Source organism: Ascaphus truei, chromosome 2 (genome assembly GCF_040206685.1).
Source record: "Ascaphus truei isolate aAscTru1 chromosome 2, aAscTru1.hap1, whole genome shotgun sequence".
Lineage (NCBI taxonomy): Eukaryota > Metazoa > Chordata > Amphibia > Anura > Ascaphidae > Ascaphus > Ascaphus truei.
The window spans coordinates 55905969-55920715 of record NC_134484.1 but is presented as its reverse complement, the minus strand read 5'-3'; the positions used below and the strand labels follow the sequence as shown (position 1 = coordinate 55920715).

The following is a 14747-nucleotide window of genomic DNA, read 5'->3' as shown; positions in this document are numbered from 1 at the left end:
TTTGCAATGCAAGAATCCGTCAATGTGAAGTGAAATTTAATCTATACCTTTGTGGTTTGAAAGGTTGAAGTCTCTATAAATGGAATACCATCTAAGTGTGCTGGTGATTGTGGCTTTTCCTGGAGTGTAGAAAACACCCCAGTCATCGAAGGCATTGATTTCATTGAAGGTACAGTAAGCATGTATCTTATTCATGGTACTGCTGACTAGAAACATAGGCCTGCAAAATGTGTGTTATCTCTAAAACCCGAGGGTCATGTGTTAAATGTTTATTCAGTGAAATGTTGATACAATGTTATGTAAGTAGGCTTGATATTTAAGGGATTAAAAACACATTTGTATAAAATTTAAATTCTGCAGAAAATGGGGGATTTGCAGTGGTCGGAACATTGGCTGGTTACTGATAATCAGCAATAAAACTAGCATTAAAGTGTCAATCCATTTTTTTAATTTTTTTTTTACATTGTATTGAAGTAGGGGTTCCCCGGAACTGAACCCCATTCAATTCAGCTTCGGATCCCCTGCTTCCAGAGATACATACCTACATGTAGGGGGTGCTGGTAACCAACATGGTTTGCTAGCTGGGGTTCATGTAGTGGCTGCTTTTCAAAGCACTTGCATCCTGCGGGCCTATAAGAAGCTGTAACGTCATCCGGTCCGGCTTCCTATTTTTTTTTTTTTTTTAAATGGCTGTTTGGATTGCTCCTTCAAGATTAAATTAGAAAAGGTAGCATCCAGCAAATGAAAATATCCCATGTGGCATTGACCCGTATAAACTTATTCCTGTTGCATTACACAGCGGCAGGCATACATTTGTAGGGGTACATGTCAAAACACTTTGTGATCATTTGCATGTCATTTCCCAGAATACCTTGCTACAGGGGAAGCACTCTATGCTAGGAGATATTGGTGAAAAGCAGGGTTGCAGACCTGTCTGAGACATGTGAATGTGCTCACAAGTGATATTTTCATTTGCTGTACGGTGGACGTTTTTTGTCACTTTTTTACCAAGCATATCTTATTTAAGATGGGATTAGAAAAGGTGGAATCTTTCTACAAAGTGACATTTGACAATTCCACGGATCACATCTTGTTCCAGTATTTATTCAGAGATAGATACAAAGGCATCTATATCATATAGGTCTTTTACATGCAATTAGTTATGAGTGGAGAGCTGTATTCTTGCATGGTCAGTTCAGCTCAGCTCTGAATTCAGTGCATGCAGACCTAACATGTTATACATTCTTGTAACCACTGTAGCTATACATGGCCTCTTTCTCACGATCAACCAGAGCAATTAATATTAATTGACAGTAAGCTTTAACTGTTATCTCTTAGAGATTCATGGTAGAACAATGTCTCTCTATAGTTTTATCTCCAGATATTCTTGCGTGACGTCTTCTCATACCATCAAATCGCTGTTCTGACAAATCTCCCTTATTAAAGAACATAATCTTTATTATCCCACAAATATTCTAAAGACACTTCTCAAACTGATTTAACTATCTAGCGCCTTTCCACATTCAAAACTCTTTTCCCCACAGAATTCCAAAGGTTTTATAACCTCGTATTTTTCTCTCCTATTCTATGTCAACTATTTACTGTAGGTGGTAGCTATTCAGTTAGTGTGAATACAGACAATATGGCGTCTGTTGTGTTCAACTTGAAATCTTCCTCTTCACAAGTCACCTTATCTAACTGTCTGCTAAAAGCACCAAAATTAAATCAATTTACATTTTCATACTATACATTGCTTTTTTATTTTAGAAAATTGCATGCAGTATGTGCACCTTGTTTTACTTGACCATACTTTTGTAAATAATATCCACATGGACATGATAACAATACTCTGCCCTCTTTCAGGTTTGAATGCAGCTAGTCAAGTGTTGATAATACGTGGGACTGGATTCTCTAACAGCTCTGCCAATGACACAACTTATGTAACGATTGGTGACGTTAACTGTACTATATTTAATGTTTCTGGTAAGCCAATTTCTTCAGTCATCTTCTGGCAAGAATCACAACTTACAAAAGCAATGTGGATTCTTTGATTTACCCTATATTTTAGGTTCACAATTCTGGAGCTCTTTTGGAAGTTACTATATTTCTTACATGGTTTTTATTTTCTTCTAATACTGATTTAGAACCAACATGTTTTGCAATACTTAGAAAGTTTTACATGGAAACTGAATAATGTAAATATATAAATAAATAAATAAATAAATATATATATGTGTGTGTGTGTGTGTGTGTGTGTATATATATATATGTGCGTGTATATATATATATATATATATATATATATATATATATATATATATATATAGATATGTATTATATATATATATAATATATATATATACACAGATAGATAGATAGATAGATAGAGGTATCTGTGCCATGTTAGCCAAATAAAAGCATTTTGGTAGCCACAGAACGGTATCGACTATTTGTTTTTGAATATATATATATATATATATATATATATATATATATATATAGGTTACCTTTATTGTGCAGTCTTGTGGATGCGGGGTCTGTTCTCTCTCTTAGCTCATATATATATATATATACCATACGATACCGGTTGCAACACGACATCAAAGGACAGCACGCAGGTAAGTAAATCATAAATTTTCTATATTTGATAGAAGACACAAAAACCGACGTTTCGGTCCCTGAGTGGGACCTTTCTCAAGGTGGTGCAATTGAATGCAGTGCACAATACATATATATATATACCCCAAACCCCAGTGCAATTCAACAAAACCAATGACAGTTAATAAGCATCACCTGCCTATGTGACATGCATCCACAGTATCAGCAGGTAAAGAGCATCCATTTGGAATATATTAACTCTATATTTGTTTACCTGATATGTTTTTGGGCATGCGCAAAAGGCTCAGGAATTGCATAATGTTACTGCTGAGAGACTACATAAGTCTGCCAGACCCAGCGATATCTTGGATATATATATATATATTGGTTACCTTTATTGTGCAGTCTTGTGGATGCGGCGTCTGTTCTCTCTCTAAGCTCATATATATATATACAGTATATATGGTAAAAGAAAGAGACAGCACTCCTGTAGAATAATTCAAAATAGCCTGGTGCTAGTCCCTTAAAGACATGTAAAGGATACGTTACCACCCGGATGAACGATAAAGTAGAGACAGCACTCCGTAGGTAAGTTTTCCAAATCTATATTAACATGAACATCACCTAGAACCGACATTTCGAACCCACAGAGGGATCGTTATCAAGGGGATAAAAATCCCTCTGTGGGTTCGAAACATCAGTTCTATGTGATGTTCATGTTAATATAGGTTTTTGAAAACTTACCTACGGAGTGCTGTCTCTACTTTATCGTTCATCCAGATGGTAACGTATCTTATAAATATATATAATATATAATATATATAATTATTATTTTTTCTAACCTTTTCATCCCAGCTACTGTTTTCACAAACAGCTACTCTCTGCATCTGCAAAGCCATGTAGCCATTACTCTGTAGTAACGTTAAAACTGTTTGCAGAAGGATCCGTATAGTTGAGGTCTTGCTATTACAGAATGTAGTTCATATTTTGAATCTTTACAGACTCCTAATATCACCACAAATCCATAACTGGAGATAAGTCCAAAGCCACCTGCCTGGGTGCTTCAGCAAATGGCATTTGACTTAGAGTAGTAAAGACTCACTACTGGGTCTATTTAGAAAGATCATAACAATCACATCAATGTTTCAGTCTTCTTACTGTATTCCAAGATAGAGAGCAAGTATCCTGACCACCGCTATTTATCTATACATATTACACATGATTCACAATCTTGCAATCATACCATAAATAATATATAGGTAATATATAATACAATAAAGATGAGATAATAAACACTTGCTCTGTACTGAGAGTGGTGCAACCCAACAAAATGCTGTTACTTATGTAGCAATACTTTCATTACCTACAAACACTATTAAAGGAAACCAGAAGGATATGCTTCTACCATAAAAAGGAAAATGATAACCATATAATGATGCTTTCAACTGGACTAACTTAATGGTGAATGTCTATTATCAATAGTTAATACAGGGTTATACTATTTGAAGTGAAACTGATCCTGTTATTGAACTAACAGTTCATAAGTATCTTGTGATTAACAAAGTAACTAGTTTAATTTTAGCAAGTATTTAAGTGTCTCATTGCAGTCTCCTCCTTTACTGGCAATCATGTACATAATTACATTACCGTAACGACAGAGAAAGCAACCTTATAAAAAGCACACGGGCATACCAAATAAGTGTAAACAAGGATTTTATTAAAGTGAGTTAAAAACAAGGGATGAAAATTAAAAGAGGAGGGGGACTCACATCTACCATAAATATATACCTTGAGGCAAGGGTCTAACAATAGAGCCAATTCTGACACCAAATTCAAAAAACACAAGACATACAGTATGTTCCAAGTGCTGAACTCTGAACTCCTTCCTGATAGTATGTTATGTATATGTAACAACCCTATAGCTCTTATGTTAATGGTACTGTGGTGCTCACCTGTTGGTTCTCAGGAGGCTGAGTCTCCGCGATGTTGTAGGGCGGGGGGAAACAGGTCATTCTTTTAAGGATGGTGCAGCACCTCCATCTTGCAGGGCTCCTGCATTACACAGGGATTTATCCCACAGGAACTTTCATGTTAGCAGCAGAAAGGAATCGGGATACCAGCATCAGTGTAACATATTTATTGGCACAACAGTATAACTGAACAACAGCCAGAAAAGTTCCCCTGCTTCCAGAATCCCAGCCCAGGGATACCACCCATTCCCTGGGCAGGACATGACTAGGCATCAGGAGCATGAGGCCCTTAGGCTAGTCTTGGCTTTCCACTACCCACAGGTAGAACAGAACACACTCTGATAGAACACAGAACTGACAGACCCTAGCCCATGGCTAGGCTGGGCAGAACCACCCCAATTTGGAAGGGATCCATCTTTTATACCAGGGGTGTGCCCCACTCCAAAACCCCCAGAAACTGGGCAGTACCCTGGAGTAAGCCCACCCCCCTGGCATGTGCTCCAATGGTTCTTCAGGCTTCTGTCTGTAACAACAACATTGTTAGTCTGAGTTCAGGGTGGATACTACGGCCGCAAGCTTCCGTGCGCGCCCCCGCCGCGCGCCCCCGCCGCGCGCTCCCGCAGCCCAGCGATCTGTGCCTTAGCTGCAGGAGTTGGGTCGCGGCATTTGGGGACGTGACAGGGATGTGGTGAACATGTCACGGAGCTGGTTTGCTGAACCAGCTCACGTGATGAGACTACAGCCCGAAAAATCCATTTCGGTTGTATCGACAAAATGTAGCAGCGTGAACACTGTACTGTGCTGCCTAGAGTCGTTTCTACCCTGAAAACAGATATTCTCTTTCACAACTTCGTCCCGAACGTGCGCGTGAACGTAAGCCACCCTGGTAAATCACCCTGAACTCAGCCTTTCATACCGGGGATGAGGCTCACATGCGGAGCCATGTGAGTGAGGTTTAACCCTAGCACTGCCTGCACCTACCAGGACTTATTGTGCTAGAGTATGGAATTTAGTAGCCAGAGTTTACATGGCTACATATACATATAATGAGGTTCCGTTATGCAATAAAATAGCCAGAGACTCAAATTACCAGTTACTTAATGAGTCTGTACTTTCTAGACCTTATGTGTATTAAGTGCCTGTAACAGTTGATGGGTATCAATGTGCAGCTAATTTTCAGTATCAAGGAACAGGAAAGTGTTCTAACTTTGATCTTTGATTATTAAGGCAACACATGTATTTCCATTTGCCAGCCTCCTGTGAGATAATGTCTATTAGCACACGTTCCATGTTCTGTTATCAGTTATCAAACATAACGCACACAAAGTTCATGTTTTACAAGCATTTGTCCCAAATATACTGGTATATGTGTGTTACCCAAAGTGCAAGCCATTGCATGCTATTTTTTTTACATTTTATTATTGCTATTCAGATGTATTCTTATGGTATACAGTAGAGGCAACTCTTATTCGAACAAAAACCAGTGGCAATTCCCCAAAAAACCCAGGAAACACCCAGGTACATTGTGAATACATGCCTTAAACTTTCCTTAAACTAGCCCCAGCATTTCTGCATTGATTAATGGCCTATCAGATTAACAGCGGGGGTCCCTGGCAGTCCCATTCAAACTGAATTGGAATGCCAGGGATCCCTGCTGTGTTAATCCTATGGGTCGTTAGTCAATGCAGAAATGCCTTAAACGTGCCTCAAACTAGCCCAGAACATACCCAGCACATACCCAGCACATACCCAGAATGTAACCCGGCTAGTTTACGGCAAATGTTAGTATAAACGTTGCCTCTACTGTAGCTGAAAAATCATCTTTTGAATGCAGTGATGTGCTCATAAATGTCCCATCCAACTACAACATATTTTTTAATTCTCAGCTGCTTTTTTTTGGAGTTAGAGGGTTTCCTTGTGAAAAATATATTACGTGTGAACTTATATCTCATTTTCCCTTTCATTCTGTCTGTAAGCAAATGAAATCAGATGCCTAATACAAAAAGCAAGTGCAGGAACATTCCCGGTCACCGTGCACATTGCTGCACTCGGATTCGCGACATCGTCTGGACGTAACCTGACTACTTTCACATATCAATCCGCCCTCTCTGCTGTCTCCCCATCTTCAGGAAGCCTCTCAGGTAAAAATGCAGCTTAAAAAAGGTGCTTTCAACGTCTAAAGAAACACTGACCCGAAGAGCATTATCAGGATGCATTATTCAGAGACTGTTTTCGTTTGAATGTGCAATATTCATTTTTTAACCACCTCCTTTTGTATATTTGTTGTGAACTAAAACGTGTGGAATAGTCTGATAGATAAGGCGTAATCATAAAATCAAAACCTTGTGAAGTTTATATCGTGTGTAATGATTTTATACGCAACTCATTTTCCTATGGTTCCTAAAATATAACCAAGGGAAATGAGGATTAGGAATACCAGCCTCGTATTATATTATATTACTTGAACAAAGTTATATGATATGAATGCCCTGTGTTTTTTTTTTTTTTTTTAGCTATCAGTAAAGTAATAGTATAAATGATTATATAACATGATATAAAATTAGGTAAATCATTGCTGAGATTGTGTAAACTTCCACACATTAACTTCAATTTCCTTTAAATAGAAGTAAATGTATTATTAACTGTAGGTCCCCCGACTCCTCGCCATTTTGAATATGGGCCATACAATTCTCTATAACACGAGCCCATGTCAATGATCATTTTATCCACATGGTGGTCATGGAATATTAACCTTGGAATGACACCTGGTATTATTCTGACTCTGTATCATTACATAGACCCGTAACTATCCCAGATGAACATTTCACTCCAATGGTTTCTATATATAATTATAAAAAAAATAGTATAGACTGAGTATACAGTTCAGAAAGGTGCCAACACATTGTTATGAGAGGTAAGTAGATGTTATTGATTGTATTGACATTACTCCATTTGTTTTAACAATCAGTTGTTAGTTCAAAGGAAGATTTTATGAAGGAGGCTATTTTTTGATCACTCATTATACTGTAGTAAGGATAATAGGTTGTCAGTGCGTGATGATTTCTCCCCTGTGTAATACATGAATTTGTGATTGCTACTCAGGAGGAACATTGGTGACAATACTTGGCACGGGCTTTAGTGGAAAATCAAAAGTACAGTTTGGAAGTAGTGACTGTGACGTTGTCTTTGCAAATCTAAGTATGATTCAATGTAGGACCCAAGCGGTAAGTAGACAATATACATTTTATGTTGCTTTATATTTGTGAGATCCATGGTTACTGCAAATTCCCACCAATTTCTCACTTTCATATTACTCCGAAGGGGAATTAACAGAAGTAAACTTATTTTATCACCAACACAAAATGAAAGTATATAACAAACAAACCTTCAGCAGGGGTTTTAGCTTTTTGGGGGCCCTCAGCAGATATATTTTGTTGGAATTTCAGCCGCCCCTCGCCTCGCCCATTTTTTCCCTTAACCTTATTATTTTACACCCAAGTATAAACTGAATGTCCAGGCAAGATATATGCTCTGCCTTTAGTTCCTCAAATCGGACTCTCTGCCGTTCCGCACACCCCACACTGTGGCCGTTTCCTCTACGTGCCCCAATGTTTCTAGGTTCACAAATTAAAATAAGAGAGATAGTTGTAGGGTCTGCACCAAACTCATCTTCTGTTTTGCTTGATGGACCAGGACTAACACCTCTGTCAATTTTAGGCCTAGATCCAAAAATCTGCTAGACCAGGGGTTCTCAACTCCGGTCCCCAAGATGCCCCAACAGATCAGGTTTTCAGCAAATCCCTGCTTCAGCACAGGTGGCTCAATCAGTGTCACCTGTGCTAAAGCAGGGACTGATTAATCCACCTGTGCTGAAGCTGGGATATCCTGAAAACCTGCTCTTTTAAGGGGACGGGAGTTGAGAACCCCTGTGTTAGGCCATTTCACGTGACATTATTGTATGATAACATCGCGTTAAGGGTAACACTGTATACAGAGAGGACAGTAACATATTTTGAAGTCATGTTTCCTCCCGTAAAAAGCATAGCATTAACTATTAGAAATGTGTGATTATAAGATGCAAATAATATGCAAATGAGGCATCATAATCTCATCTCCTATCCAACTATCCGTTCAAGTTAACATGGGAAAAGCAATACCTGACCCTGGCATTACTCCCACCCATTGTAAGACATATAGAACACCCACAAGCTCATATTGAACCCCTGTCTGTGTTTCATGTTCGTCTCTGGTTTTAAATTACTCCCACCCTGACAATTAAATAGGGCTTTTGCAGTGTCTGGCTGGGTGTAACCACAGTTAGACATAATTGTAATAACATAGCATTATATCCCTGTATGTTCCACGTACTCTAAGGTAGGCCTTTTTCAATTGCTTATTGAAATCCCTCTTTAAGCATTATTGTACTGCGTTGGGAGGCTTTCCTTCTCGGAGCAGATAACCGCAGACAGTAATTGATAATGCTGTGCTCGGACGATAAAACACATTATGATCTTTGTGATACATTTTCAGAAAACAGTAACCAGGGGTGTTACAAATTTGATTTTTATTAGTAAACTGGGCAAATTAGTTAATGGGTCCTGCTTTTTAATACCGTTTTCACAATATAAAAACAAGGCCTGAAATCCATGAATGCAAGTAAAAAAAAAAAAAAGTTGTCTTCATTTCACCCGATATTCTTGATTGGAAACAGGGACCTTAGTGATTGACGCCCAACTTTAAGAAACCTTTACTATCTTGCATTATCTTTCCAAAATATCATATAGTGTGATTTCTCCACATTTCAAATGATGCTGTGTTGAAAGCCTAAAATATATTTCTGTGACCCGTTTTGTTTTTTTATTAAAGGCCAAACCAATAATAGAAGGCACTAGAACATTGGGCCTCATGCAGAGAGCAGCGCTATTTAGAATTGGAGAGGGGAATAAAATTTAGCTTTATTGGAGAGTTTTTTTCTCCATATGCAGAAAGGGCATAAAACTGCATTTAGAATCCTTTCTGCATATGGAGAGTTTCAACCAGCGCTATGAGCGCTGTTGAAACTAGTGGGAAAGAAATCGATTTTTTTTTCTCCTCCACCGGCCGCGGAGCGCCAGCTTCATGGTGGAGAGGAAAAATGTTGAAAATCGCGCCATTTTTTTGGCGCGAACAGCCACTAGATGGCGTTCGCGGCTCTCTGAATACGGCCGTTTTCAACACTGGAGAGATTAGGATCTCTCCAGCCGCGCGGCGAGTTTCAGAAAAAAAAAAATGGCGCTTTTTTTAAAACTTGCCATTATCTGCCTTTCTCAAGGCAGAATTCGCCAAAACATGCCGCTTTCCCTGTTAGCGCTGCTCTCTGCATGAGGCCCATTGTTTGTATTCCCAGGATATACATGTTTCCTTGTTTACTTTTTAGGGATCAGCAGGATACACCAACATAGTTGTTCTTACGAATGGAATAAATGCAACGTTGCCAGACTCATTCCATTACAGCGCTTTGTACACTCCAGTCATTACTGAAATTAGCCCAAATAGAAGCAGCGTTTTGGGTAAGAAATTGCTCTTAAAAATATATTGAAATAATCAGTTTAACACGCAATCCTTTAGTTGCTCGCAATCAAATTTGATTGAAATTCTTTGTGCATCTAAAGGATTAACATCTCTATAAAGGAATAAAAAAAAAAACCTGTTGGATTGTAGTTCACATGTTTATATTTTTCTTAAATACAATCTTATCTACTGAATTTTTTAACCTATTTAACTGCCTATTTGTTAGAAAAGTTCACCACGTTTGGCAAGCATAAAATTATCTTACCAAAATACATTTAAAAAGTGGTAGGCTATGAAAATGTAAATGAGATCAATGAAAAGACTGATAAATAGAGGTTATCAGATACTATTATGTGAGTTTTGAGCGTCAGGTGCTTTTAACTTAACCTCAAAATGGATAAAGGAAAAGCAACATGGTGCCCAAATATTATTGTATAATCAATGGTTTAAGACAGGGGATTTCAACTCCAATCGTCAAGCCCCCTCCCTCCAACAGGTCAGGTGTTAAGGATATTCCAGGTTCAGCACAGGTGGCTCACCTATGCTGAAGCAGGGACAGATTGATCCACCTGTGCTGAAGCAGGGATATCCTGAGAACCTGACCTGTTGAGGACTGGAGTTGAGCACCTCTGGCTTACGACACCTAGAGAAGAATATGTTGACGGGATCTCAGGGTTGTGGATTCAGTATTTTACCAGATTGCAACGTCCTGAAAGTGGAGTCAGGATAATTCGAAGTAAAATGTCGTCTATAGTAGAATGAAACTTTTACCGTGTGCAAAATTATTATTTTTAAATTATTTAGTAGTTTTACTTGTCAATAATTTAGCCTTGTATTAAAAACTGTTCATGTGTACATTTTTCTTTGTTTTAGGTAACACAAGTCTGACCATTTTTGGATTTAACTTTAGCAGCCAGTCATCACACACTGCAGTTTTTATTGGAAAAGAGGCGTGCCAAATACTTGAGTGGAACCCCACAAATATTACCTGCCTTCTGCCTCCACTTTCCCCTGGAGTGTACGCTATCCTGGTACAAGTTGAAACTTGGGGGTTTGCCTCTTTCAGGTATACATACAGTATAATAATAAGTACATGCAACAATGAAGTCAGTTTGTATACAGAACAATTTCTTTTTCCATAAGCGGAGTGGTCTTGCACTAAGATACTGGCTTCATCTTTGACTAATGCGAATTTAAGGCTTGGCCTGTGTGCTTTTGGGACACTGATTTAACTATAGCAGAACTGAAGTAGAACTGTGCCATACCAGAAGATTGTGCAACCATTGAATTGCTGTATCTTGTCAATGTCCAATATTTGTAACCTATTATGACATCACATGCACGCGTTTCTTCGCCTGGTTCCTACACAATTTATTTTAACAATGATGGTATATTTGTGCTAGAGTTGTAGAGTCCAGGAGCATGAAAATAAGTACTTAATCGCTGATTCACACTTACATTCCGATGTAGCAGGTGTTATTGCATGGAGCCAGTGGGTGCAAAAACACATTAGCTCTGCCCATTTTTCACAAGCGACTAATTGCTACACACGTGTATTTCCTGCTACACTGCGGCAGCAGGAGCAATAACTGCTGCTACATCTGTAGCAATCCATGAATTGGTCTACAGGAGCTCCAACATGTAACGAAATATGTTATTTTATCACCTAATAGTAATTATCTTTGCATTAAAAAAAAATTGGGGAAATTGCATTACTACGCCCAGTTACTTCCACTGAATACATTTCCAACTATTTGACTTTGCCTGATTACCTTTCCATTCATTTGATGAGTAAGTTCACAGGCACTGGAGAAGTTTGCAAATTATGTCCTGTATATAATTTAAACTAGTTAAAATTTGCTTTTAATGCTGGAGGCCTGCAGTTTATTACAATGCTTTGTAATCTTTTTTTTGTTGTTGAGTGCATAAACTGAAACATACAGATGCAGTCACGAGTGTTAGAACACTTGTACCTGGGAAATTCTGGGAGGTTCTGGGGCAATCTCACAGTAAATGCCTCAACATTGCCTCAACATTTCTGTGAGATTCTTAATGGCCCATCGGATTAACCCAGTGGGGGGTCCATGCAGTCACTTTCAAACTGAATGGGACTGCAGGGACCCCTGCTGTGTTAATCTGATGGGCCATTAAGAATCTCACAGAAATGTTGAGGCATTTACTGTGAGATTGCCCCAGAATTTCTAAGGCAAGAGTTCTAATACTCATGGCTGCATCTGTATCATCATGGCTTTTCTACAAAAATAAGTAACATTTATAACTAACATTTTTTTCTTTATCCAATATTTATTTTTATTTATTTTTTCCAGTGAAGTCAATAAGACTTTAATTGAGTATATTCTAGAAGTGAACAGAATCTTTCCACATCATGGATCCCTTTATGGAGGAACTAAAGTCACATTAACAGGTTCAGGATTCAGCACAAACCCTGAAAAGAACGAAGTGCGGATAGGTACTGTATGTTATAATTTAGCATTCATTATTGACCCCCTAATCTTAACTAATTTAAAGAAATAGTTTGTAGACAATTTTGAAGTTAAGTATCCCAGTGCGTTGGTTACCACTAGGTGTTGATCTCATAACCGGACAGAGTGGGAATTGTTGATATTAACCAGCCTCTTGCCACAATCACAAATGGTAACTCCAATGGTAAATGGAAACAGATGATAATCTTTGGTAAATGTATGAATTTCTTTAGTGACTGTCAAGAAAAACTGCACAGATAATGGATAATAATGTAGCTTTATCACTGAAGTACAAACTTCAGAATAAATAGCTTTTTACTTGCGCTATACTTTCTGCCATGTAGACCAGGGGTGGGCAAAGTGCAACCCACGTGCCACATCCAGCCTGCAAGATGGTTGCCTGTGGCCCGCCCCAGGTAGGTATCCGCTCTCTGGTCCCTACCTTTGGTGCAGGCTATGTCGGCAGCGTCAGAGGCAGCAGCCGCAGTACTGCAATGGTGTAGACAGCAGCACTGCAGCGGAGGAAATAGCAGCACTGCGGCGGAGTAGACAGCAGCACTGCGGCGGAGGAAACAGCAGCACTGCAGTGGAGGAAACAGCAGCACTGTGGCGGAGCAGACAGCAGCACTGCAGCAGAGGAAACAGCAGCACTGCAGCATAGGAGACAGCACCTCTGCGGTGAAAGACACAGATGTATGGCTGGAGCCCACCCAGATGGTCCTGACATGGAAGCTAGGCCTTACCTGAAGTCAGGCCCAACTTCTGTAATCACCACCTAGTTGAGGTCCTGCTGCACAGAGCCGCTGCTGCCTTTGATACTGCCTCCGTCGCCTGCATCACAGGTAGGGACCAGGTGAGAGGGAGTCGGGGAGAGGGGAAAGAAGGAGGGAGGGTGGGGGTTGAAGGAAGGAGGGTGGGGGAGAAGGAGAGTGATTGAGGTAGAAGGAGAGTGAGTGAGGGAAAAGTCGAGTGGCAGAGAGGGGGGAGAATTAAAAGACTAGGCAGGAGAGTGAGCGAGAAAGGGAGGCAGAGAGGGAGGGAAGTAAAGGAGATGCAGATGAGGAGGGGAGCTTTGGTAAGCTTCGCGGGTCAGAGACAATATAGATTCAACGTTATAGGGCTTATTCTAGTAGCCTTCATAACCCACTTATCGAGGTTTTTTAGCAGTTATCGGCCAAAATTACCTACAGCTATTCAGAAAGCCTCAATAAGTGGGCGGCGAATATATTTTATCACCATTTTTGGCTCTTGCCAAACACAGTTTTTGAAAATCATGCAATTCTAGTAGCCTCAATAGTGTTATTGAGGCTTTAGAATGGCGATTTTCTCCCAAATTCGTCTCGCCAGAAAAGTTGGCGTGAAGCTGGTAAGAAGCTTGTGAGAAGGCGGCGAGAGGGTACTTAGAAAAAAGGCATTTTTCCTGCATCGGATTGATGCCGGGGGTCTCCAGGGCTGATGCACATTAATATCAGCAACGGAGGCCCCCGGCATCAATCCGATGCAATAAAAATGCATTTATAGGCATCTTCATTACCTTAGCGGCTAATCCCTTAGGCAATTACAGGGTTAACTATCCATGCCATGTTTATTGTGGGTAGCGGGGGTGGGTGAAGGTGGTATTTGGCCCTTGGTGGGTGTTTAGGCCTTGGGGGGGTTGCGGGTGGTGTTAACCCCTTCATTACCTTAGCGGTTAATACCGCTAAGGTAAAGAAGGGGTTAACCCCCCCCGCTACCCACCTGGTAGGTATAAACACCCGCCAAGGGCCAAATGCCAACTTCACCCATACCCACTACTCACAATAAACATTAAAAAAAACAACAACCCTAATACCAACCTCCTCGACCCCAACAACCCCCTTCCCCCCCCAACACACACAATACAGTAATGGGCAAAATTACTATTATCCAGATATGGATAATAGCTCATTTGCCCATTCAAAATCAAACATTAGCCAGCCAGCAGAAATAAAGTAAATAAAACTTTCTACTTACCCCTACCATGATGAAGGGCATCCTCATCACCATACTCCAGGTCCATGTCCTCCATTGGCAGCAAGAATACAATACAAAATACAATCTAATGGTCCCTAACCCCTTAATCACCTTAGCGATTAATTACCACTATAGTAATTAAGGGGTTAACCCC

At 39.7% G+C, this 14747-nt stretch overlaps 1 protein-coding gene across 4 annotated transcripts in view; it reads left to right on the top strand.

Moving 5' to 3' along the window:
• Window positions 1-14747, top strand: part of PKHD1L1 (PKHD1 like 1) — a 210357-nt gene that overhangs the window by 94655 nt on the left and 100955 nt on the right. For all 4 annotated transcript variants that reach the window (XM_075582424.1, XM_075582423.1, XM_075582425.1 and 1 more), the window contains 7 exons: window positions 64-169; window positions 1864-1983; window positions 6545-6709; window positions 7671-7792; window positions 9985-10117; window positions 10992-11184; window positions 12446-12588. In XM_075582424.1, coding sequence (XP_075438539.1) covers window positions 64-169; window positions 1864-1983; window positions 6545-6709; window positions 7671-7792; window positions 9985-10117; window positions 10992-11184; window positions 12446-12588 — 982 coding nt within the window. The remainder of the gene's footprint in view (window positions 1-63; window positions 170-1863; window positions 1984-6544; window positions 6710-7670; window positions 7793-9984; window positions 10118-10991; window positions 11185-12445; window positions 12589-14747) is intronic.